The following is a 26,869-nucleotide window of genomic DNA, read 5'->3' on the forward strand; positions in this document are numbered from 1 at the left end:
CCAACAAAATCCCTTATTCGTGTTCATTTCCTGACCACTTACATTATCACCTGACTGGAGAAACTCATATAGAAAACACTGACACAGTAACAAAAGTACACAAAACATTTTTCTTTTTTTGTAATTGAATCAAAAATTAAATACTCGACCTTTGTGAAAAGCAAGTCTTGCCTACTTATTACAACAGAAACGGTGTCAGCTCGTACAAATAAAACACACATCTATAGTTCCCTTTAGTGGTCGATAGTGATTTCCCTTTAAATCAGTTCCCTACAATGAGATATTATTATTTGTAAGTATTCATTTTGTTTAATGCCAACACCTGCTATTAAAGGTTGAGAAATGTAGCATGAACTGCCTGGTCGGCAAGCAACGTCCAAAACATTAGGAAGTTATGTGGGGTAGTATGGGACGGGATAAGAAGACAGGAAAACATAGCGTAGGAGAGCACAGAGGACAGTCCCACAGTGTCTGAAGGTCTAGATTTGATGTTATGAACTTTATTGATCCCACACTGGGGAAATTCTTGTGTTAAGAGCAGATGTGCTTCCACAGGCTGCCCAATAAAGGGCGCCAAATGTGTAGTCCCTCTGGGAATCGAACCCAGGACTCTCTATGTGAGTGTGGTCGTAGTGAGCAAGTCTCGAGCTGCTAAGCCATTGCTAAGATGTCAGAATAAGAGTTGAATCACGTGCTGCTCTTACTCACATTTCGGCCACTAGTCGAAGGCCTGAATATTTGTAACTTTTTAGTTTTTGCCAAATTCTGGACCAAAACTGGAGCTGTGTTTATTTGCAGCCCTCAATGGAGACACGGTGTGAATGCTCCTCCAAGTCCCAAAGTCACTGGACCGCACCTTGAGAATGTTTCCAGTGACCATCCCAATGATTTTCTTATACCCACTGGTTAGCCATTAATGTACAACACCGGAATGTTCTCTTAGCTCGTCCTTGTAGGCAATGACTAGGTCAAATCCTCTTTCCTAACACAAGATGCTCAAGGGCGGACAGTCGACTTAGCGAGACCCATCCTTGCTATCCTATCTACTAACTTCAACTGACCGCACGAACACACGATAACTACATACTTTGAAGTATTGCAGAACAAAAAGCAACAAACGTGAAAAGCAATCAGTGCAATTATTGTAGACAAGGCAGAAGTATGTCCCTTAACAACAAACATAAGTTTCCCCCTTTTTCACCCATTATAACAAAGACAGTAAGAGAACCAAAAAAAGCTAGATGTTCTTGTAAGGTCCCTTATTACACCCCTAGATAAAGGTAGACCAATGTTTTATCATTTCAAAAACAGATGACTTACAAACGACGTATCACATCGTGTTGACTTCGTAACCCTACTGTAAGGTGTGTATGAACGGTTGATTAATCACCCTACTTTGATTGAACAAGTGACAAATATTTTGGGATTTCTTCGCAACTCTACGCCAGTAAACAAAATGCCTGCCAGTTTGGGGGAACGCAGCATTACACATTCGATTTTCTTCATTTTACGGACAAATTATGAAAAAAAAAAGAAAAAAAAAAGGCTGACATATTATTTGTTGTTAAACTATATTCACTGCAGCTCAGCTGTAATATACCATAGAGTCACGACTGACACTAATTTATCCGTGATGCTAATTTATTGCATAACTAGCCACCAGGGGGCGAAAGATAAGCATATCCTTAAAACAATTTTGACTGAGATATTTTTGACATGTAGGCTGTCAGGACGAAAGTCTGCATTGATTTCTCATTAATACGTTTTTCATTTAGAATGCTGAGTCAGTGGTTTGTCGTCGTTGGAAAAACAAGATGATGCAGCTAGTATGGTGAAAAAAAAATAAAAATGGGCATCAACAACTATAATTCTGTCTTGTAAAAAAGTAATTGACTCAAACCTTGTTTTCTCAAATTATAGATTTACATTTTCCTCTTAGGTCTAATTTTGTCTCTCCCTCTCCAAAGCCCCCTCCCACCCAATGCCTTTGCCATGTCAGTTGTGCAGTGCTGCCTTATCAGGTCAAAGTCCACAGCCTTGGTTGTGTCAGCCAATCGGAGCTCTCCTGCTATGTAGGCTAAGGGTTTTACCCTTAAAGGTGTCCGATGTGAAATTTACTGTTTAAATGTTAAGATGGAAAAATTAATTTTAGAGATAGAGGTTTAAAAAAAAAAAAAAAAGTACTTTCCTTTAGTTTCTTTTCCCTTCCTGTACATGTGCTAGATTGTTATCGCAACTTTTATGACCCCTTTTATAGACGACAAACATTTGCAAACAGATTCATCACACGGTATGTTATCTGACATAATAAAAAGGATCAAATTTCCCGTTAAGCAAGAGGAACTGACAGACTGAACTCAAATATCTTATTTAAAACTTACATTTTAAGTAAAAGGCTAGATAAAACTTCAATTTCAAATTTAGGGGAAAGTAAGATAAACTTCACCGCAGTCAATTAACCAAGAACAGTTTAAGTTTCTTAGCTGTTAGCTCAGGAGTTTTTTTTCTAGCATCACAGCCTTTCTGGTCAACTATAGCGGTCACCTCTGGATGACCTCCCACAGCTCTGATTGTCCACACCTCACAAAGACTGGTAGCCATCGGTCCTTCTTTTGCGGGTCAACAGATAGGCCACTACCACAATGATGATGAGCACCAGCAGAGCGATTCCTACGCCAATGGCCACGCGGTAGTCTGGCTGGTCAGCTGCACAATGGTCAGCTGGAAAACAAAAAAAATAAAAAAAAATTGTTAAAAGAGTGAATAGATTTCATGGACAGTGGGTGTTCAACAATTAGTGTCTTCGGTTTCAAAACTAGGGGTTTTAAACTCCCGGCCTAGCTGTCCCTTGAAGTATTTTTGAAAAACAATTACTTTCAATATATAATATTTTTTTCGTTAATTGGTCAATTAATATGATAAAAAATGGAATAATGGTTGTACAATAATATTATGCAGTATTTAACAATACTTACTTTCCAAACTATCTGGGTTTTTTTTTGTGGGTTTGAGACCCCTGTTAAGTCCCCCTTTTAGATGGAACCAAATATTTTGCACATTTACCAACTTCATTTGTTCAAACGTTAAACCGTTTTTTTATGTTTTGTATTCATTTGAACATAGCTATAATTTGAAAAACCTTTGTATTGTTTTTGTACTGTAGATACTATGCTCAATAGTTTTTGTTTCGTACATTTGCTTCAATTGTCAATAATAGATAATTCATTCACTAATTACAGCATTTCATTAATAATTAATGTCACATTAAACATAAGCGGTAGTGTCAAACACAAAAAGCGGGTGCTTGTTTATTAGGAACTATATGGCTTAACTTGTCTTTTGACCCCAAGCACGTCTTTCTTCCTGCTCTAGTGAAATATTTAAAATTTTAAATATTTTACTTTAAAACCTTTATGAATGTAAAATCTCTTTGTTGGTTGCTCACACTAATACGATAAGCGCTTCTCTATGTAAACGCCTGAACACAACACGGAAGTTATTAGTTAGAATTATGGGAAGTATGCAACAAGGTAACGTCAGCTCAGGATGGTGGGTGGAATCAGACTAGTGTCAGGTTTGTTTGGTTCTCTCTCAGATGAATTTGGAGAGAAGGAACATTTGCTATTGTCACAGTAACAGCAAAAAACAAACAAAGAAATCACAGCAATTACCTGTTGAGGTAATGAAATAAGGTTCCATAAATCTGTGACTTCACACAAAACCTGCTTCTATACTCCAAGTACTACACAATATATTACACAATAAATGAAGACATTTGTAGCGGATCTGCATGGAAGCTGATTTAAACCAGGTTGTTTTTCAACATTTTCAACATTTCTCATATCTTACAGTTGTGGTAAATGAGATATTGAGTTGAAGTTCGACCCCGCGGAGCCTACCTAGGTCATAACTAATGACCTAGTTGGATGGGTTATTATGATGTGTGGAGCTTTACAGTCGTCACCGTAATGCCATCAACTGGGTCAATGGCAGCAATAGTAAACATGTACGATATTAGCAGTGGCTAACTGTTTAACACGCAAACCAAAACGTGACATATATGTATATGCCATGTAAATATATATATATATATATATATTTCTCACCAGTCCTGTTCCAATATGTACAGTATATGATGAATCTGAATTAAACTATATGCTGAATCACTCAGTGGTGAGTCCAGGTTATATTTTACTTGAGAGGGAAACACAGCACTGGTGAACTGAATTTTTTCATTTTCCTTCCTCATTCTTAACAAGGATCACAAGATCACCATTTGAGACTCCACCTACTTTTTTTTCTTTTTTTTGAAAACTTGTCAATGCGTTTTCTATGATCTACTGTAGGGTTGAAAAAAGAGCTTTGGCCACATAGGTAATCAAGCTGTCTAGTCAGGGTTCATTTGTCAGCTATGAATGAGGAAATGAACTCTTTTCTCACATAAATACCATATTTGTTTGTCCAAGAAGGGCCAGACAATGCGTGGCTAAGATAGTAGACACTGTAACCTGTGTTATTCTTCTCATCCCTGAGTGTGCATGTGTGTTCTGGTACAGCAGTGCCCAACCCTCGGCCTGGGGACCGTTGCTGGTCCGTAGGCCATTTGGTACTGGGTCGCAGTGGACTGAACTGAAAAATGTACTTCAGTACAGTTCATTTACTCATTTAAAAGTTTCAAAACAATAAGTCATTCAGACTCTGATACTACCAGAATAAAGTCTGAAAGACATTTTATTTAGAATATGTAATGGCCCTTCAACAATGGCGCGGTATTACGGCCCACAGTAACGACTGGTACCGGCCGACCGGTCCTTTGAACAAAAAAGGTTGGGGGCTGCTGTTTTAGTAAATACAAATATCTCTTATTAACGCAGTTGCATCTGTTTTGCTTTGGGGTCTCATTAATTAGCAGCAATTACACTCACGAGTTCCAAAGTCTTTGCTCTCGGGCAGGCCGAAACCCTGCATGCGGTTACTGCTGATGTCCAGGTACAGTCCGTTTCCCATAAAGACCGAATCATCCTTGCAGGAGTAGCAGTGTCCAACCTTTGCAGGGAAAAGATGCATTGTTTTGTTGGTGGCTTCGTAGGTGTTCATCTCTGTGACAGTCAAAACAAAGTCAAGTTAGGTCACATTTGTTTTGGAAAACCAAAGTCATATGATTCAGACCTTAAAGACAATTGCAAATAAAATGACTGCCTTTCATCAGATATGGAAGGAAACTAGTCTGACAGCATTGCAAGAAAAGTAGGTGGATCATTCAGTGCCATCACATGCTAAACAGTAACTTCCCAGATAATGTAACAAAAAACAAGGAAGTTGTCGCCTCTAAAATGCTTCTTGTCTGTGACATTTGCCACAGTTGTCCAGCAATTATTTGCCGCTATGTCAACGCATAATAGTGCATGTCATGTGGGATGCACCGAACCAGATGACGAGTCTAAGGTTTGGTCAGTTAAAGGATATAAATCATGTGACAGCTATAAACACATGCTGGTAATAAACAGAGGTTGAAACTTACGCCCTTTGACGAAGGCATAGTTGATTTTGAAGGACAGGTAATAGACATAGGCGGTGTTATCAGCAGCACTCTGCGAAAAAACAAAAGATTACAGGACAGGTTATTATAACGGGTAGCAGGTGGACCAGTTAGCAAAGCACGGAACGAACAACAAGCTTTAACTGTATATTTAAAAGAACAAACGCAACTTGGATCCAGACTCTGCTATGTCAGATAAAGTTAACTTATCTGGCACTAAAGGCTAAATAAATACATACTCCTGAGGAGCGTATGGATGTTGGGATGTTAAGTTAACTACGTGACCTTTATAAGACCATATTTTCCAGACTATAAGTCGCACTTTTTTAATCCTTTGGCTGGGTTTGCGACTTATACTCAGGTGTGACTCAGGTGGGACTGCTTGCAGAACATGAGCAAATAAATCAAGAAAAAAAAGAATCTATATATAGAATAATGTCTTAATTAGTATTTTAATATACTGTATTATACTTTTATAAAATATTAAATTGCTAAATGGCTAAATAAAAGCCGTTTTACAACAGCGCAGAAAATACGGTACTGTCGAGCACTGTGTTTTACCAGTAGATCACAAAGGGAGTGCTTGCAGAACATGAGCAAATAATATATATATATATATATATATATATATAGATATGTCTTAATTAGTATTTTAACAATACTGTATTATACATTTATAAAATATTAAATGGCTAAATAAAAGCCGTTTTACAGATTATGCATTTACAGCTCTGGAAAAAAATGGCTACTCCACGTTTATCATCACATAAATCAGCATTTCTACATATTGTAAGAAGAGTTCCCCCAATATTGATTTCTGATCTCTTCATGAGTTAAAAGATTTTTTTTCTGTTGTTTCTGGTTTTCTGTTGGTTGGAATAAAAACGTTTTCTTTGCATTATTATTTGTTTTTCACCAGTTCTCACTTTTGGGAGAGATGTTGTCAGTACTTAATAGAATGAAAAACCCATCTATCCATCCATCCATTTAAAAAAAAAAACAAGTATTTATTTTAGTTAAACACCTATAATCAGTGAAACCAGAGAAACCTGTAACAAGTATTTATTTTAGTTAAGCACCTATAATCAGTGAAACCAGAGAAACTGCTAATTACAATGCATCTTTAATATTTTTTCCAGAGCTACTGGCATGTGTGTGTTTGGGTAGAAATGGCTTTTTTCATGGGTAGATAAAGGTAATAACTTGTCATTCCTTGAACTCCTTCTGCAGATTGAAGGTGCTTGTCTTTTAAATGTTTAAATGCTGCCAGGGGTTTAAAAAAAATAGGTAAAAGCACCAGTAATTTTCCAAATGGAGTAAAGTACTGTTTTAAATGCTTTGGGACCACAGTACCTATTTAGTACCGGTATAAAAAGATACATTAACAGAGCTTTTTACAAAGCAGTTTCAGGCATTCAAGCCCTGTTGAACTAGAGGCTTAAACCACAAAAAATGAATCACACATGTGTTTCTCCATGTCACATGTCATGTGCTTCAAGTATGATTAACCAACATGGTTAATCATACTTCTCTTTTTAATAGCTGTTTCTGATTTAACTTCCCTTATGAAGTTTCCAATAAGGCATTTTAAGTCGAGTCCAACCTGCTTTTAGTTTAGCATAAGAAGAAAAAAAAGTTGTTTTACTTTATAATGACAAATGAAGAAAAACTAAAATACCTTGTTGAACAAAAACGTAATGAAACCCTCTTTGAAGGAAAGTGTGAGGTTGGCCTCCTTGTCTCCACAATGTCCACTGCCAGTGGTGGCGCCTGGCTGGACGATAAAAGTCCCGTTGAGCTGAAAGATAAAACAGTGAGCTTCTTAAGGTAGAATTGTAGCTACAATAGGAAGAAAAAGGGTGGACAACAACAATGGAATGCTATTTAGCACAAGATAACAAGATACATGAATCAAATTAGCCTTTAGCTCACTAGCTTACCCAATAAGTAGATTGCCGTTTATTGGTAAATTGCAAAAGGAGGTGCTGGTAAATTACAAGGAATTTTAATTGAAAATAAATATCATTATACAACGTTTAGCAGTGACATTATGCTGTAAGAATTTATTCATGTTGTGCCACACACCTACATGCATTTAATCAGTACCTCGACGTATAATTTAAATAGAAAAGGAACGTGAACTCCTTGTCATTGTGACACATCAGAACACCTCAGTGGTAACTTGGAAGCTGATGGACTCGAACCTGAAACCTTCCGGACCCAAGTCCGCTTCCTTACCCACTAAGCCAACACTGTGCCTGCATGTTCAATTGGCCCCACTGCCCCTGCATGTTCAACTTGTATTGGTAACTATATTCATATACTTATGTAACATTTTCAATATAGACAGATCACTTCAGACGGGTCATTTCAACAAGACCCAGACAAAATAGTGTGGAACAACTGTTTTAACGGGTCAAACGTACCTCTGCTCTCGCAACTCGGATCTGGACTGCCATTTGAGCTTTCACACAAATCCCATCCTTGTCTGTCGCGTTGTAAATTCCTATAGTCAAGTTGGTTGGGGGAGTAGGTTGAGGAGCAGGGGTTGAACTTGTTGTCGTCATGGTGGTTGTAGTAGCCGTGGTGGTGGTGGTAGGCTTTGTGGTGGCGGTTGTGGTGGTGGTGGGCTTTGTGGTGGCTGTAGTGGTGGTAGGCTTTGTGGTGGTGGTAGGTTTTGTGGTGGTGGTGGTGGTGGTAGGTTTTGTGGTGGTTGTAGTGGTGGTAGGCTTTGTGGTGGTGGTGGTTTTTGGATCTGCTGAGGTGAACTGCTTTGGAGGGGACACAGTTGCAGGAGGCTTGATATCGTTTTTATCTTCAGCCAGGGACAGTGCTAAAAAACAAACAAAACAAAAAAAAAACAGAGAGACAAAACCATTTCAATGCCTGAAGGACCTCCCACCTCTGTAGACCAATACAAGTACAGTAACTGGCAAAGGCAGTACCACACTACAAGTCTTTAAAAGTCATTACATCACTGTAAAGAGTAGTTTCACTCTTTAGTCTAGTTAAGAGTGTCCCACATCATCACATGTTTAACCATAGGAAGAAATGAACAGTGTGCCTCACTCAAAGGCCCTAGAAAGTTTGTGTGTAGCCATGCTTGGTGGGATTGTTAATCTTTTATTATGTTCATTTTACCCAATTGTTTTTGTCTCTGATGAGTAAAGTTGAACAGGGTTGCCTCAAATCCTAATTTACAGTACTTTCCTCCACACTGAAAATGAGATCAGCGCAGGAGAGCCGCTTTAACCTAGTGGTGTCCAAGGGGAGGTGAGGTTATACAAAGTTCAGCTGTGTTTTGATTATCAGTGACTGTGTTAGCTACAAAAGAGGCGTGCAGAAGCTCATTTCTTTTCCAAATTGTGGTAGACAACGTAAGGTTCTGCTCAGATTTAAACATAGATCCCTGGAGAGGGCCAATTATGTTAGTTATTAGTGGTGCTTTGGCCCAGAGGCAATGTCTCTGTCATTGGTGTGGAACCCCAGAGTTCACCTCCTGGGCAAGTTCGAATCCCAGTTAGGGCGGTTGGTACCTTCCACTGGATTCACTGGTTGGTACGGTGCAATGTGATTTGGGTGGAGACTGCTGCCCCCGCGACCCGGTAACGGAGAAGCGGATGAAAATGGATGGATGGATGGATGGATGGATGTTAGTTGTTAGCATGAGCATTAACGTGGCAAAACTTAGGCACATGTACCATATAGTATGAGCCAGAAACCTTTAAGAAACAAGGACCATGTTCATAATTACAAATCTAACCTCTCTTATTTGGCGAAATACAATACAAAGGCTAACAGAGCTTATTTTTACTCATGTTGTGATTTGGATGTCACTATTAATTCAACCAAAACGTGTGGAGATGCAAAACAAAAGACAATACACGAGCATCCCTGTGTGGAAATAGCTTCCATCTCCACGTTGTTGCTGAGTGTAGATAAGAGGCCAGAGCGAGGGGTTAGGGCTTGTGTATGAGCGTGAGGGAGGCGGAGCCAAAAAGCAGTATGTGTGTAGCGACAAGAGGAGAGAGGGAGGAGATATAGGTGGAGATCTTGCGGCCCATGTATTGTCACTTTAACGCAAAAAGTAATCAATACGAGCAATATTGTCCCGTGTTACATCTTGTTTAGAAATATATCGATATACATTAAAATATCGAGATATCGCCCAGCTCTACTTCTAATCATACAATTTGTACTACACAAGTACTAATTGTAAGGAGTGTCTGATGCTCAGTAACTCTTAGTTCAAACTAATGTTCTTATTCATACGTTATAATGTCAACCACCGCAGAATCTCTCACAAGGTTACCAAACTCATTCTACAATGCAACATTTTGTAGACCACATTCACTACTATTGTTACAAAACTTTTTTAAAACACTTTTATACCAAATCTTAAAAAGTACAAATAAGTTTAAACCTTGACTGTAGACAAAAAAAAAGAATTAATTTAAAATGAATTTGCCTTTCTGAGTTCCCTTTTCTCCTTGCAGTAGCCTGTACCCTGAAGGGACCCCGCTCCCCATTTTGGGAACCTTTATTGGGTCACATACATGTATAACGCTTCGTCTGGTAAATCACTTAAGCTAGTTAAAGGGTTTGCTGTACTACCGTTAAGATTTCATATGAACGCGAGTAAAAAAAAGAGCCATCAAAAAAGTCCTGTTCTTTTCAAAATAACATTTAAACGTTTAAATGACAGTTGTTTGAACTTAATGGCTGACATTTTAACATCTTAAACTGCTCGAAATGGTTGACGTCAGTCAAAATAATGTGTTTCAACATATTTGGACCACACAATCTAAAACGTTTCCAGCACTGAGTCATGTGACTCCGACCTGTACTTACTGCGGACATTTCTATTCCTCAAAACAATCCAGGAAGTTGTGAACACTTTGACAAATACAGTACACCGTCTTTCTGTACGTTTCCTTTATATTCACAGGCATAAAATATCGTTTCGAAGACCACTGTCAAATACCATGTTACAAACAGGCAAGAATTAAATACAATAAAAGTTTTTTAGTGTTAACTAAAGGTTGATAAAACATGTAACTATGGAGTTGTCCTTTAAGTTACTTACCTGAAAATGCGCAACAAACCAGAAACAGGAACACAACGGACTTCTTCATGGTGGCTGACAGGTGCTAAACGACTTCTTCGCTGACAGACTAACTGTCGTTAATGTCTCCTGCTTTCACCTTCTTTGTGAAGAAGAGATCTACGTTCACGCGCTTAACTATCAGGTTAGTGAAGCTCGCATAGGCTATAACTACAACATAAGGAGACACCCTTCAAAATAAAAGCACGATAAATTCACGTACAAATCAGTCATTCGCGAACACTGCATCACATATATACTTGGCTCAATTTTTCTCCCTAAGAATAGGTTATTTTCTTAACTTATTTGTCTCGGTTGCTTGTGTCAAGTTCCCATCACATCAACTTTGAACTTTGTACACCTAGAATAATGCTTCACGGAGTGCGACTAACACAGTTGTGATATCACGGACCATTACATGAATGCAATGTTACAACATTTTTGTTGGTCTAACATTTTGTTGGTCTAACTTAGTCAAAATATTTTTCATAAAAATGCAAATACTGATATACATACATTTTTTAAGAGGAATGCTAATTTTTGTTTTTCAAATAATTTTGATCAATCATTTTTACAATGTGGAGAAATGCAGTTATAAAATGTACTGTCGGTAGAAAAAAATAATTCTTACGTTAATATAATTTTTTTTACTGATTACCTTGCATTAAATAGCAAAATTAACTTTTTTAATAAACTATTTCATCATTATTAGAAGGTTTCAACATTTAGAGTATTCAAAAGTCTAGTGATTTTTTGTATGCATGTGTGTTAAATCTACACATTACTGTAACTACAATGAATATGTTAAAAGGTGAAAATACTAACAAAAACAAGCCTATATACTTATTAGTATTCCTATTAAGCCTTATTATTTTTGCATTTAAAGCTTCACATAAAACTTTGTAAACGTCACGCCTGCTAAACGTATCCAACAGTATATTTTGAAAGTACCAACAGGATGCTCTAGTGTTGCTTTGAAATGCTTATTGTTTGTGTAGAACTTAGAACTGCTCAGGAAACGAAACCGATGTGACAGGACCGGGGTGTTGACTGAATAAGGAGAATAAAATGGTCACATGTAAATCGAAAACGAAATGGGAACGGCGAACTCATCCCAAGCACAAATACTCCTGACAACAACGACACATTTTACTTTTATATATGTAGGTGAGATTCGGCAGCTTACTATTTTTCGGTTTTACACTTTTGTTGCATTTTGTCACCCTGCTGCCATTAGGGCATGTTTGAACCATATTAACTTTGCCTCTCGCGTCATCTCCAAACCTTCTCTTTTTTGTAATTCAAACAACAACTCTCCTGTCACACATCACCTCCAACACTTCACCAAATCATAAGCAGGAATATATAACCAGTACAATGTGACAGATTAACTATGATACCTACAAAGTTCAGGGTTTGATGCCACATGAATTGAATGTCCCCATTCTCAGGCCAGTTTGAACCAGGAAGGGACACTGAAAGCTGTGTCAAATCACCATACAGACTATCACTATGTTGACCCCTGTTGACAAAGATGTGGCATTATCCTGAAATTAAACCTTTTCAAAGGTATAAAATATAAAGTGGGAAATTCAATTGAATTCAATTTTTATTTATAGAGCGCATTTCATGCACAAAGCAAACTCAATGTGCTTCACAGTGGTTCAGACAGTTAAATATAAAAAGAAAAAAAAAGCTGTGGTAAACACCTCTTGCCCTTGACAGCTGTGAGATCAGACAGACATTTTTTTGTCTTCTATCTTACTTTCATTTCCGTCACTGACCACATTACCTTACTGCATAGCTACTGTGACATTACTAACCTCCTCTATCTTTACATACAGTAAGTCTTTTTTACATAAGTCTTTCATAAGGTGCTTTCTAACCTCCGCTTACATGCTACATGCTACCAAAATGGACCATGGCAATTGCATTTTATTTTCTTTAATGAACATCATAATGTTTTTATTCATTTTATTTAATCATTCTACTTAAATAATACGCTCATTTATTGATATGTTTTTGTGTGTATTTAATTCAACGAAATCTCCGATCCTACTAGATCTATTTGGCAACATACCATAATTTCCCCAAAAACAACTTTATATCAAAGTAAAAAAAATTATCCCTCTTCTGAAAGGACTTATAAAACACACACCAAGTTTATTAATGAGAGATTTCCCTAAACATTTTAAACAGTGGCATCATGTTTTACACACTTTTTTTTAGAAATACTAATGATTACCTGTGTAAAAAACGAATGAGTGTCTTTGTTGTTGATACTGTCGTAGCACTGTCACTGTAATAGCACACGTAGTATGGTTTTATGTAGTTATTGTCATATTTGGTTACTTGTGTATAGATTATTATGTATAGATTATTCATTTTATTATTGTATATATATATATATATATATAAATAAAGGGAAAATAAATAAAGGATATATATATATATATATATATCCTTTATTTATTTTCCCGGGAAAACGTCGTGATAATCCTATCCTTTTCCACCAATCCCGACGCTGTACACAACTTCAACCCGCCTTTCGTGACGACACGCGAGAGGAAACGGTATAGTACCATATTAGGAAAATACTCGGGCATGCGCAGTGGTGTGAGTTTTGTTTGAAGTGAACTGCTGCTTGGAACTGCCCTAGAAGCTGCAAACTCGCCGAGCATTTGCTTGTAAGAGTATTATTTCTTCACATTTTCTCCATCTTCGCGGAGCACCTTTATGCATCACCGAGATCATGCTAGGTCACCATTATTCCACTACCGACAAGTCACAACAACTGGTCAACTATGTGGAGGATTATCTGGAATGTGTGGAGTCCCTTCCTTTGGACATACAAAGAAATGTTTCCCTGCTTAGAGAAATTGACGCAAAGTATCAAGGTACCGTGCTTACACGTTCTTTTAAATCATATTGGATTAGTACTGTTTGTGGAAAAGTGACCAGAGCTACGGGATGGGCTTAAATGGTGTCGCCGAGTGTTTCCATTTTGCAAACAACGAGCACCCTTTAGCGTTTACGTGTATAAACGTTGATGTTGTCAGGTTCAAACCGTAGCCTGTTACTATAGCCAGCCTCGTATTCGGACAACAACATATGAGGGAAAAGAAGAATTGTCCGCATACGTTCCTTGTGTTTTGTATGGGTGTGTGTTATGACGCCAAACTCATTCAAAAAATCCTTATATTTTATACTGTTGTGTTTCGCCATATCTACAATAAATGTATCACATTTTACAGAAAATCTAACAAACCGTAAGCATTGGTAAATTCGGCACTGGTGTATCTCTAATACAGGCACGGTGCCATTGTAAATTAGTAACTTTTTCAGTAGGTACACACAGTACACTGCCGCCCAGTGAGATGTTTCCGCTGTGCTTCATTGTGTGAATTCCAAGAAAACAACAACCACTCCGATATTAACAACACTGTTGTGTGTATAATAGTAACCGAGTGTTTGATAAGTAAGACGTAGCACAAACGGTTTATTTCAGTATTCGTCGGATTACATTTGACCATAGACCGAGGTCGACAAACAGGCGTTTTTCTAATGGAAGCTGGTGTTGCACGCTGTACACGAAAAGCTCCCTCAAAACTATTCACTATTACGGCATTCCCCGCTACATATATACGATATTTGAGTTCAATACTGAGCCTTCTAAAATCCAGGATAGGTGTTAATGTTTTAAGCTTTGCAGACGATTCTTAACAAAAGCTGTTAGTGCGGGGGAACAATTGTCATTGTTGCTTTACGCTGACGCTGGGAGTGTAGCAACGAAACGCAGCTAATGTTAACAACGACTTCCCGTATAGTGTAAACCCCCAGCAAAAAAAACCGGTTTCCACAGGTTTTAAGCAACATTGCTTGTATTCGCCTCGCATCTGTGCCCAGCTCAATGCACGGTCGAGTGCGAACCTCAGATTCGGACAGCTCTTCTTTTCTATGTAAACCCCCACAACACGGGACTGACGTCACATCCTGCACCCGAGAGTCCACTGCAGCTCAGCCCTCTTTCTACAGGCCCTGCCTCTTAGGTGTCTAACTACTTTAATTGCAGCAGATTAAAAATATATTTTTTAGAATTTTTATCAAGAATCACTAAATTAACACGCAGCATTAGCACCAGTGCATGTGCAGTGAACGCTATGCCACAGGAATTAATGTTTACCTCAGTCACATCATGGTCACATGACGCAGGTCCGCTCTGTGGGGTGTTGGTAAGAACAGAGCTTCTGTGTGAACAGAGTACATGTCTTTACTGCGTGCACATTTATTTTATCTGGCTACTCCAAATCTAAAAATATATACTTTTTTAAATTGGGTCAAATTAACCGTAGGTGTTGATGTAATAAGTTTGTGCATTTTTGTTTGTGTGTAACCTATTCACACGCCTAGTAGATTTAGTGTCCAATTTACCCAGCAGCATGTTTTCGGACGCTGAGAAGAAACTGATTCACCCTGAAAATCCCCAGTGAATGTGTTGAGAAACCTGTACACACATACAGAATAACTTTTTTTCTTTTCAGATTTTGAGGATGAACAATTGATTGGGCACAAACAAATCATTCTGCAGTTAGCCTTCTTGAATTTTAGGTGCATAACTGCCCCATTTTTAAGTCTGTCAACAAAGCACAGCATTGGGATTTCTATATGAAAATAAGCCAAAAAAGTTGGATTCATTTTTATGTCTGTTTTTTTTTTTTTGCAGAGGTGCTAAAGGAAGTGGATGAAGTATTCGAGAAGTACAAAGGTGAGCAGGATGTGGCCCAGAGGAAGCGTCTGCAGATCCAGCTACAGCGGGCGCTCATCATCAGCCAGGAACTGGGCGATGAGAAAATTCACGTGGTGACCCAGATGACCGAGCTGGTGGAAAACCGCTCACGTCAAATGGACTCTCACTCCTCGTGCCTGCAGGAGCCCAGTGAGGCTGAGCGCATCCCCACCGAGCGGCGATCAAGTGTACAGGAGCCCCCGCCGCCTGAACGGGCCTCCACCAGACGCCCGCGACGTCAGCGCAACAGCGAGAGTCGCGACTCCAGCCACCCATCTGCCAACGGCTCTCTTTTAGAAGATGCCGCGGAGGAGCTGCCTGTCCCTCCGCCCAGGGAGAAGAAGTCAAAATCTGCAAAGAAGAAGAAACGCAAGTGCAAACAGGAACGGGACACTTCCCCTGTGGAATTTGCGATTGACCCTAACGAGCCCACCTACTGTCTCTGCGAGCAGGTGTCCTATGGTGAGATGATTGGCTGTGACAATGACCAGTGCCCCATTGAGTGGTTCCACTTCTCCTGTGTCGGGCTCACGTACAAACCCAAGGGCAAGTGGTACTGCCCCAAATGCAGGGGGGACAATGAAAAGACAATGGACAAAAGCTTAGACAAGAACAGAAAAGACCGGCGGTCCAGGTAGTGACCTCCTTCCTCAGGGTCGTGGAACTGTTCCTTGTAGTTTCCAGAAGTACTCAGATGTTCAGAGAAGCACAATTGAACACTGTCCAGTAGCAGCGCTTATTATTAATCAAGGACCAGGTGTGATTGGACTTGTGCTGTTACATCAATGATTGTCTCCACTGGTGATAACTGTGCTGTAGTGTGTAGGATAAACAGCCGCTGCAGGAATCCTCAGTTTGGTCTTGCGGTTCCTTTTTTTTTTTGTTTGTTTGTTTGTTTGTTATTTGAGGGACTTTTGTTATTTCTCGGTTTATTTGTTTGAATGTTTCATTCTGATCAAAAGTCCCAATAAAAAAAAAGTTAATAATGATTACATTGTTCAGTTTCGGAGAGTTTTTTTATTTAGTTTTGCCTCCAGGGGATACAGAATCAGAGAAATTTGACCATATCTACAAAAAGTTTTCAGTATGACACTTCCCCACACATCGCCCAAAACTGTTTTCTTTTCAGTTCCCCACACATCGCCCAAAACTGTTTTAAGAGCACAGGGACACCATTGTCATTAGTCCACTGCTGTTATTCTTTGATGAACCTACTGATGGAGGCGACATTTAAATAAATAAATAACATGTTTTCACAACAGGTTTGTGTCTATTTTTAAACTCAATTTGGAGAATCTTCTTTTTTTTTTCTTACAGCTGTTCCCTTTAGGGGTCCCCATAAATATAAATATCTTTCAGCTGTTTACTTTAGGGGTCCCCATAAATATAAATATCAGGTTAATTCTGTTCACTTTGGTGATGGGTTAAAAGCAGAGGTTACTTTTGGTTGTGTGCAGTGGTGTGCTGTGTCACAATGACAAGTAGTTCACTTTCCTTTCCTTCCTTCTTTACTTGTACTGCGTGTGAACTTTGTAATACTAATACTACTACGAGACACTCAGGAGTGGCAGAGAAGTATTTGAAGACTGTGCCGGACATCTGCCGGAGTCTAGGTGGACAATAACTTGGTGATACATTTACACCAGGGATCTGAGCCCCTCTTTGTTTGCTATGTTGATGGACAGGTTGACAGATGAGATCACACAAAAGGACTCCGTGGACCATGATGTTTGCAGATGACAGTGTCATCTGTGGTTAGAGTGTGCAACAGATGGTAGAGAGGTGGAGAGGGGGAGGTTTGCTTTGGAGCGAAGATGATTGACGAAGATGGAACACATGTCTGTAAACATGACGATAAAGATGCAAGAAGTATGAGAGGTAGTAAAGGTGGGTGAGTTTGAATACCTAGGGTCAACCATCCAGGAAATGGACAGTGCACAAAAGAGGTAAGGAGAATGAGGTATTAATTGATTTAATTAATTCAGATTAATTGAGGCAATTGTATTAATTAACTGCTTTGAAAAAAAAAGTCGCTGTAATGTGATAAGTTGATTATGTCCATGTGCAAAAAGTTAAATCTTCAGTACATCTGACGTCAACAAGGGTGATCAACCTGGGACCGTGGCACAGGTTTGGCTGTAAATACATGACAGATTCATTAAGGCAATCAAAGAATTTAAGATTTTCTTAAATGTAAGAAAATCTTAAATTCTTTAGATTTTCTTACATTAAAGGATCATTAAAATTTCAAAATAAGACATCTTTCTGTTTGTATTAGAGTCTGAATGACATATTATTATTAAAATATTGCCAGATTATCTTTATATAAAGGAAGTAAATGGATATGACTAGATTCTCTTTGAATAAAGTAAATTAGTAAAAATGAAGTACATTTTTTCACTGTGTCCCACTGCGGCCCGGTACCAAATGACTTATGGACTGGTACTGATCTATACAGTCTTCCATTTACAACCGGCCCTTGAAGGGGAAATGTGTTGTTGATATCGCCCCCGGTGAAAATGAGTTTGACACCCCTGGTGTGGTGTATTGACGCAGTGCTTTAGCTTGGTTGATATTTACAAATGGAGTCAGTTATTAGAAAGTGTTCCAAATATCACACATGAAATTGGATTAAATTAACTATTACTAGGATAATAAACTCCAATTGCCTCTGGTTGCGTGAGCCAGAGCTTTATTCACAGTCATTTTATTTGTATATACTGATATAAGCGAACACACACCACCCCAGTGTGAAACTATCTTGAATGTAACAGTTTATTTTAGCATGAAGATGCTAAATACCCTGCCCCCGCCGCACACACCCACCGCAATTTACATTGGCCAACCGTTTTCTCAACTTTAGCTTCTAGTTACTGGCATATTTCAACTAAACAACTTAAAAGTATAACTGTGAAATTACAATATTACGAACATTTCGGATAGAACAAATGTCTGTGCATTTATACGTTTTATTAAAAATGTAAACAGACAACATAGTGGAGACGAAGCGGTTGGAAGCTTGTTGACATTGTTTCTTGTGTAAAGGCAACAGAAAGGCACAAACGTGCGTTGAAACGGATACTGGGAAGAGTTTCTTTGTCGCCATCTAGAGACTAATTCTTACAACGCACCTACATTCTGTTGGGAAGCTTCGAGATATTTAATTTTTACTTTTGACAATGGAGTTTGTAGGTGTTAGTAAGAACCCGTGGACGCTATAATAAGGAGTTCGTCGTAAACATAGCTAACGAAGCTACATTTGGTCAACACCCCTTTCTTGGACGTTGGGCCAACGGAGCATTGTAAGTAAAACTGAGAGTATGTTTATATTGTAAAAGGGATAAATTGTAATGTCAAATATTAATATACACGACATACGATTGAAACGTAGGGGTTTCACAAACACGAACATACATTTTTTATACGTTTAAGACATTTCGGGTTTAGTACAGTGACACAAACACTACGAGACCGTAAATACAGTGTCAATGAACTTAAGTGATTGACAATAACGTTTTTTTTAGGGGTCACCAACGTAGCCCCCATGGACATGTTCTAAAAAATAAAACTAGTCAACAAGAGGGTCAAATATTGTTCCGTTACTGTGTTTTTTGTGTCCGTTCCACTTGCAATGATATTCAAATGGGTGCAATGACGATGTAAGAGTGACTACTATTGTATGTCCCAGAACTTAGTATTATTACAATGTTCAGGAAGTCTGTATCAAACAAGTAGCTCTTCGTATTATAAGTTCCCTTGAAATAGCTCTCAGTTTCAAATAGGTTGGTGACCCTTTGTTTATAAGAATACACATAAAAAAATCTTTGAATTCAAGTGGACACAACTTAGCCTACTTAAAAACGTTGTCAACTTAGTTGCTAGGCAAACTAGTTATCGACAATTAGCAGTTTGAAATCACAAAACTTGTGGGTAATTGATAAAACTGATGAGGCCTGTATTGGCAATTGTGAATTTGCCTAAAATGCACGTTAGTGAAAATGCAAAGTATCACAAAACTTGTGGGTAATTGATAAAACTGATTGGGAATTGTGAATTTGCCCAAAATGCACGTTAGTGAAAATGCAAAGTGCTTACCAGTTAATGAGACATTTTACTCCAAAAAAAAAGGAAGAGTATTTTTACACTTTGTGTTACTGCATCACAGTTTAAACATTGAACACAACACTGCAGCATCACTGTTGGTAAAACACTTATTCATTCAGACTAAAATAAGCTTCAGATTATGCCTTTAAGTTTAATTAAATAATTTGTTAAGACTTATTCAGGAGTAAAAAAAGAGAAACAAATCCAAGTGTCAACAACTGGAATTGAATTTATTTTCATTACATTAAATGAAGTTTACAGACTACAGACTTCATGAGGAGAAAAAAAAATCTGTTTTTTTTTTCCTCATCCATCATGGATTACCTCAATTATATTCTGGATTGTTTAAGAATCATCTCCAGAGGGTTGAGTGTAGAAAGCCTATAATGAAGAAAACTAAAGTCCATGTCCATGAAAGAACATCACATGTGGAGAAGAGTTACCCTCAGCTTTCCTCTTTATTATGGCACCATCACATTTGAAATCCACATGCTGTGGTTATTTGGCAGAATTTAAACACTAACCTGTGTTAAAATGTAGGTGGATTCAAACCTGCAACTGTCTGACAGGACAGAATCCTACCTATTCCAGTTAAAGTTATGATGACAGGGACTGATGATGACAATTTGACCTTGGTATATTTTGTGGAAATAATGTGTTTATTTATCCAACACAAAATAAAAAGCAAATAAGATCCTTCAAAAAAAATGACCTAAAACATTTTGTGGGTCTCTTAATATGAAGTATTTGTGCAACCTTGAGAATAAAAAAATAAATTAAATACATTTAGGTGATTAAAGTCATAAATTTATGAGAATTAAGTTGTTTAGATGATGTGTTTTAGGGGAGACAAAGGGAAAAGCAAACAGCGTTAATTGTAAGTCGGTGAAAAGTTTAACTTGAGTAGTTTTCCAAAATAAAAGATACTTCATCATTTGACTCATCAGCATCACATCTCACTCACACTCACCTACTGACTCGTTGCCTGTCTTTTTACATTTCCGCTAATATTATGCCATTATTTTAATGTATGATTTTACTCTTGCACGCTTGCGACTTTTCGTGCACTTGTGACTTTAGTTTTGCAAACCTTCAGCTCTATTCTTGCAAACATGCGACTTCATTCTCGCGTACTTACGACTTAAGTCTTGCAAACATACAACATAATTTTTTTATTTAATTTTTTATCCTCAACATGGCTCTAATACTCCATCTTAGTCTTAAGACCCACAAAAGATTAAAAAAAATCTAATGCACTCATATGGACATTGGTATGTTTTCAACAGAAAAAAAGAGTCAGCACCTTTTTAAAACCAATTTTTTTAGTAATATCAAAACAGATGGATGAGTTATACCAGATAAAATGTGCACCACAAAGTACTGTATTTCATGGAAAAAAGAAGCAGCTAAAATAATGCTTTGGCCAACATTCTTAAGTGACTTGTAAAAACCCAAATGTTAGATGGGAGCACTGGCAGTAAGTCGGCAATGTAAATAAACCAGTTGGTGGCAGTAGTGCTGACAAAAGTCTGCAGGCGATAACACTGCTGACACACCAGGCAGTGGAGGATATTGACCTGGTCGGTGTGAGCAGCGCCCTCTAGGAGCTCTTACCTAAGTGGCACAGAACCTGATTCATGGTTTATAAATCACATAATTATAATAATATAATTATCACATAAATTAAACAGAATCTAAAATTTATTTCCATGAAATACCGTTTTAATGTATATGTAACATTTAACACATTCGTTCAGAACCACCGTCCAACATTTGAGAGTCACTGAAGGCTGGGATCATGATAGCGTTTAAGCGAAGACTGCACAACAAGGTGCGCCGGAGATGTTCGTTTGACAGACAACAGAAACAACACAGCGAACGGTTCTGCTATTATGCAAGTCTCGGACGTGCGTAGCCGGTAACGTAGCCGTCTGTGTTCGCCTCCGAGGCTGCGACTTTACGAGAGCAGAAGGAGCTGCGTGGTTTTCCTCACATCACTGCGATCTCTCCGTGTAAAGCAGCAACCGGATACGTCCGCTCCCAGTTAGTCGTCGTCTTTTCCTCCTGTTTTACTCAACTGCAACACAAAGAGGAGAAACACTGTGTGTTATATTTTCCTTCATCAGTGATGACTCATGTGGCTTTTTTTTTTTTCCCCTCAGGTGTGACTAACTTACGTGCTGCACAGAGTATAGCATCAGCGGGCAAGAAGATAAAACAGAAAGACATAAAAAAAGGTAAAATAGAAAGGTTAATACATGGTTCGGAGAGTTTATAAAAACGCACCGTTTCGTAGAAGCACGAAGGCACTTACTTTGATGACGTCCACCCAGTCCCAGCCTCTTGGCAGTTCTCCTTTGTTATCTGAAAGCACATAAATACAGCAGTGGTTATACTTTAACTGATACACAGACAAAGTAACGTCATTTTATATTATTTATACTATTTTCAAAAATAGTCTATTGTCGTCTACGGCAGTGATCATTCCCAGGGGTCCAATCTGGTCGGACCGATGGTCCGATCTGGCCTGTGACTGGTTTCCAAAATTGTGACGCCAATATTAAAGCAACTGGAAAAAGTAACAACTGAAACTGAATTAACTATCCCCACCATTTTACAACTCCTTTTACACTGAATTAGACAAAAATTTGATTTTTATTTCATTTTACGATATGACGATACGAGTGTCCACCCCCCCAGGGGTCTTTTCAGAACAATTCTGGCCCTCTGCGATATGAAGTAAAAGGTGTCTTTTCAGAACAATTCTGGCCCTCTGAGAAATATAGTTGGTGGGGATTAGCTAGTATCTTAGGTTATCAATAGAGCTAGCATCCTTCTGCATTTTGTTTTACTAACCCTTGTTTGTAACCGTTTTGAATGGATTTACACATTAAAACAAAATTAATGTAACACGAAGGTTAGCAGTCTTTGGTGGCTGACTATTGAATATTTGTAGTGTTGAATATGTGATCCGTCAACTAGCCTTTTTAAACAATCTGCAACAAGGGGGCGATAAGGCAGTTGTAAGTTAGGGCAGGCCATGTTCTACTGTGGTGTCAGAATCGTTCTAGATGTGATTGGTGGATAGCTAGTTCAAATCAAATCAAAACTGTACGAGGTGTTGAGCAAGTACTGAAAACTGTCTTCGTCTTCGATTGACAAACCTGTTCTGCTGATCATCCTTCTCTTCTGAGCTTTTGTCAGCTGCTCTTTCTTCTCCTTCTTCCTGGCAATGGGGCTGCTGGTGGTGTTGTCACTGTTGGACGCTAATGTCTGTAATGACGAGAGGCAGCAGGCGGTTGATTCTTAGGTTCTAATAATACAGGTGGTCCTCGGCCTACAGCATTTGGTGGTTATGCACCATCTCCCATTAACTAACTAAGAGAGTCTTCCATTATTTTGATATACAGGGTTAAAACTAATTTGACGCGGGAACTAGTTGACAAGCGGGGTGGTCCAATAAATTGTCACACAGCCCTACATGCAGAAGACAGCTTTGTTTACGACAACGTTTTGTCCTTCATTCCATGTGTAAGTCAGACTCTTCTGATGTTTTTATGTTGTGAGTGACAAAGGTACTATGGTAAATGTCAGGCATGGGCAAACTAAGGGCCGGGGGCCAGATGCGGGCCTAGACAGACTTGTATTGATTATTGGGAAACACAATATCTCAAAACTTTCAATGTAGAAAACACAGACGATGCGTCCGAGTAAGGGCAGGAACACGCAAAAGGCTTATCGTGTTCGGCTCCTTCCCACATATACTCCATATATATCAATAAATACACATGCATATAACCCGCAATCAATGGCCAGGTATTTGAAAAAAAACAAACAAAAAAAAAAACAAACTCTATGGCATAAACAGAGGAGCCATAGAAACAACTCTGCCAAGGCAAAAATGCGGTGAAAAGTACCCACCACAGCTGTCACTACAGCCTTATGGTTTTCCATGAGGGACTCCTGATTTTCTTTGGCCCACTCAAAAAGAGTGTACATCATGGCAGTGCCCAGGTTGGCTTGCGCCTGCTCCTCCAGCCTCGACAGGATCAGCTGCTTTGTCTCTGCAGAGCTAACGTAACAAGAACAAAAAAAAGAGATGAGGAAAAATGCTGTCTGTATTTGTGTTCTTCTGCACAACATGATTTAGTATTTTATTATACATTAGCTTATATATAATTAAAATGACATAATCAAAGGATGTAGAAAGACATGTTTCCACTCTTTAACTACAGCACTATGCTATACTTCACTCATATACTTTGTTTTGTACTTTTGCTGCTGTCAACACTGTATATTTCCCCATTTTGGGACGAATAAAGGACTTCATAATCTTATAATATCCATGTAGACACATAAAGGTATATAGACACATATAGACTTCCATTCAAAGGTTTTGGACACGTGGCATGTTTCCACTCTTTAACTACGCGATATCCCAATTTCTACAGCACTATGCTATACTTCACTCGTATACTTATACTATTGTATATTTCCCCATTTTGGGACAAATAATGGACTTCTTAATCTTATAATACCCACGTAGACACATACACACTTCCATTCGAAGGTTTTGGACACATGGTATACACATGTGTATATATATAAAAAAAGTATAACAATATATTATAAATTATAATTCTAAAAATGATACATTTCTTATAAATACATGTATTATAAATTATAATTATAAAAATGATACATTTCTTATAAATACAATTATTAGATATTTTCCTTTTTCAACATGTTCAAAGACAATAGAAAATATACCTTATAAATATATTTTATATTAATGTTTTAATATATTAGCCAGTGTTCATGTGATAAATATTTATTAAATTCATTACAAATCAGTAATGAGTATATTTTGGACCCAATCCTGGTTATGTTCGACCCATGTTTGTGAATATGCCCTACAGTTGGACACCAATCCTTTTAAGGGATCTGGTACACTTTTCTACATGTCAGTGGTCTAAATTGCGTCCAAATCTTTCCAGTAGTTCCTACAAAAATATTTATACCTGCGTACTCCATGGTAGAAAGAAAAAACAAACACCTCGTCATTAGGCAACTTACATTCTATTGTTAAAAAAGGCATCGAGGGAGATTTGCGGGGCCGTCTCAGGGTACGTTTCTGGCCATGTGACGTCCAGGATGAACGCCTTGGAGTCTTCTAGCTCACCTATCTTTCACGTAGAATACAAGGAAAGACGTAACTGTTAATACAAACGGCGACTTCCTGAAGTGGAGCAGAACAGTATCCAGTTTTCTTAAAAGTGCTGTCAGAATTGACGCGTCTACGAGAATTCATTTGGTGGTGAATCAGGTTAACACTGTAGTAGAGAGTTTTTGTTTCACCAAATCACTTTAAGATGGAAATACCAACTGAACGTGCAGTTTGCATTAGACCAGCCTCACTGAGTGCAGGGCAGTAAGTACAGTATGTCTACAACTAACCAGCTGAAAGACACACATAGATTGTGAGGGACTGTGGACTGATTAATACTGTTGAGGACAACAGAATAATCGTTTTGAAAATCAACTTTAGATGCATTTCACAAGCCACGATCGAGATGCACAGTAATGACTAAAATCCCTCTCAACTCTAGAAAGCATTTACATGTATCCTTTTGCATATGTTTCTTGACATTTTTCCATATTAATAATTCCACAGGAAATCGTCAGAAATCGGAAACAGGCCGGAAACACATCGATCTACCTGCTGTAATTTGTCTTTCCGGTAAGCAATATTTGGATTTAGGTATTTTGATTGATCTCAATGACTATTTCGAACAATTTGAACTAGTTTTTATATAAATTGTGACATATTTTGTGAGACCAAAGGAATCAAAATAGCTCAACTCACCCTAAACTGGAAGGACACTGGGCTAATTTCTTTAAAAACTTCATCCCCCTCATAGATGGAGCGAAGAGCCTCCAGCTCCATCTGGAATGAAATACAGGAAGAGACGTGAGTTTACACAGATGACACCAAAAAAAAAATATAGGAAATGTATATGACACAAAGACTTCGCTGGATAAAAGTGACACATTAGGTCTTAGGGGTAAAACTAGGACAATTCACAATGCAGAAGAATATTATCTAATACAACATAGAATTGCTAATGACTCGGTTAGATTCTGAAAATTGCCTGACTCTAACACACACCTTTACTAGCTGACCTAAATGTGACAGTGTTTTACTGTATTACATCCGCATTGTCACTGACAGTGTTTTTGTTTTTTTTGTTTCTTTGCATTATATTAACATAAACACATTTAAATTGCAATGCTGTTTTTAATGACAGCTGCTTTAATGCCTAACAGAAGCTAAAGACTTAACTGTGTTGTACAACAACTAATTGTTTCGCTGCAACATCACTCCGGTTGAGGTCTAAAACCTCCCTAGACTCTGAACAAACATCCCTGTCGGGCTGTCACTAGGTTGTGGTGAGGTCAGTCCCGTCTGTTAGCTGTTAGCCTCCAGCAGCTTCTCTTTCTGTGCTCACTCTTACCTCTTGGTCCTCGTTAGCTGTCATGCTTCTCCCTCTGCTGCTGGGAGGCACACTGTCCGAACAGAAACACACACTTCAAAACAAATCACGACCAATGACCCATTTCGGTTGTTTTAAAAAACACTGTTGGAACAATTTCACAACTTTTCTAACACGTATCGCAGTTTTTCATTTCACAGCCGCCGACGCCATGATAGCATACACATGCGCTGTTGCGTTTCCGTTCTTCTTTGTAGTAATATTCTGGCAACAGAAGTATGTACCATACCGCCATCAGCTGGTGTGGACGGAATAATGCTGAACTGAAACCTCACATGCCCAAGAGAGGGCGACAAAGGCCGCAGCTTGAAAAAGGATGCTCTTTTATGAAAGTCGACTCTAATGACTTTTTCGGCTCCCAAATGGCTCCCCTGTTACTGTAAAATTCCTAATGCAACAGACATATCAAATGTGTCTTATTATGGCTTGAACTGGATATGAAACAAAGCACTCTCTTTCATATTCAGTTCAAGCCATAATAGGCAAGGTATTTTTAAGTTCTCAATTAGATTGAAGAATCAATTTCTCATTGTATGTATATCTATAAACATAATCTATTCACAGTGAAACCGTAAGACACTACAGAGCCCTGGAAAGCGCATACAATTTTTTTTTGTATTTTCATGCTCACCTTTTATGACATGGGATAGCATTCATGCACCTCGAGGATCTCAAGGAAGCCTTCCATTTTAAAAAATTCAAATTTCTCTATGGCACTGCAAAAAACTTCCTGATCAATTTGATGCAACAGACATATCAAATGTGTCTTATTATGGCTTGAA

General features: G+C 38.3%; 3 protein-coding genes and 1 long non-coding RNA gene across 5 annotated transcripts; 2 read left to right on the plus strand and 2 right to left on the minus strand.

The window, feature by feature from the left end:
• Positions 1-766: 766 nt before the first annotated feature.
• On the minus strand, positions 767-10,783 carry LOC103391682 (macrosialin). The gene is made up of 6 exons (XM_008328044.3): positions 10,626-10,783; positions 7,966-8,372; positions 7,218-7,337; positions 5,522-5,591; positions 4,926-5,099; positions 767-2,721 (listed from the first exon to the last, which is right to left on the minus strand). Exons 1-6 carry the CDS (start codon positions 10,672-10,674, stop codon positions 2,582-2,584), a joined length of 960 nt encoding a protein of 319 aa, XP_008326266.2. The 5' UTR covers positions 10,675-10,783; the 3' UTR covers positions 767-2,581.
• Positions 10,784-13,230: 2,447 nt separating this feature from the next.
• Positions 13,231-16,470, plus strand: ing2 (inhibitor of growth family, member 2). Its single transcript, XM_008327959.3, has 2 exons — positions 13,231-13,540; positions 15,367-16,470. The coding sequence occupies exons 1-2, from the start codon at positions 13,396-13,398 to the stop codon at positions 16,065-16,067; spliced, it is 846 nt and encodes a 281-aa protein (XP_008326181.1). The 5' UTR covers positions 13,231-13,395; the 3' UTR covers positions 16,068-16,470.
• Positions 16,471-18,405: 1,935 nt separating this feature from the next.
• LOC103391638 (uncharacterized) lies at positions 18,406-25,392 on the plus strand. The gene is made up of 3 exons (XR_003051425.1): positions 18,406-18,731; positions 21,696-21,770; positions 25,208-25,392. It is a non-coding gene; the product is annotated as an uncharacterized LOC103391638 (long non-coding RNA).
• rwdd (RWD domain containing 4) lies at positions 19,979-26,371 on the minus strand. 2 transcript variants are annotated; one of them, XM_008327972.3, is made up of 8 exons: positions 26,049-26,310; positions 25,400-25,480; positions 24,610-24,719; positions 23,455-23,605; positions 22,698-22,806; positions 21,848-21,897; positions 21,711-21,713; positions 19,979-21,610 (listed from the first exon to the last, which is right to left on the minus strand). In XM_008327972.3, the coding sequence occupies exons 1-8, from the start codon at positions 26,070-26,072 to the stop codon at positions 21,578-21,580; spliced, it is 561 nt and encodes a 186-aa protein (XP_008326194.1). In that variant the 5' UTR covers positions 26,073-26,310; the 3' UTR covers positions 19,979-21,577. The 2 variants fall into 2 exon arrangements, with proteins under 2 accessions (XP_008326194.1, XP_008326203.1); XM_008327981.3 differs by lacking the exon at positions 21,711-21,713 and having other exon boundaries at positions 19,979-21,614; positions 21,849-21,897; positions 26,049-26,371.
• Between the last annotated feature and the right edge of the window lie 498 nt (positions 26,372-26,869).

This window comes from Cynoglossus semilaevis, chromosome 1 (assembly GCF_000523025.1).
Source record: "Cynoglossus semilaevis isolate Cse_v1.0 chromosome 1, Cse_v1.0, whole genome shotgun sequence".
In the NCBI taxonomy this organism is placed as follows: domain Eukaryota; kingdom Metazoa; phylum Chordata; class Actinopteri; order Pleuronectiformes; family Cynoglossidae; genus Cynoglossus; species Cynoglossus semilaevis.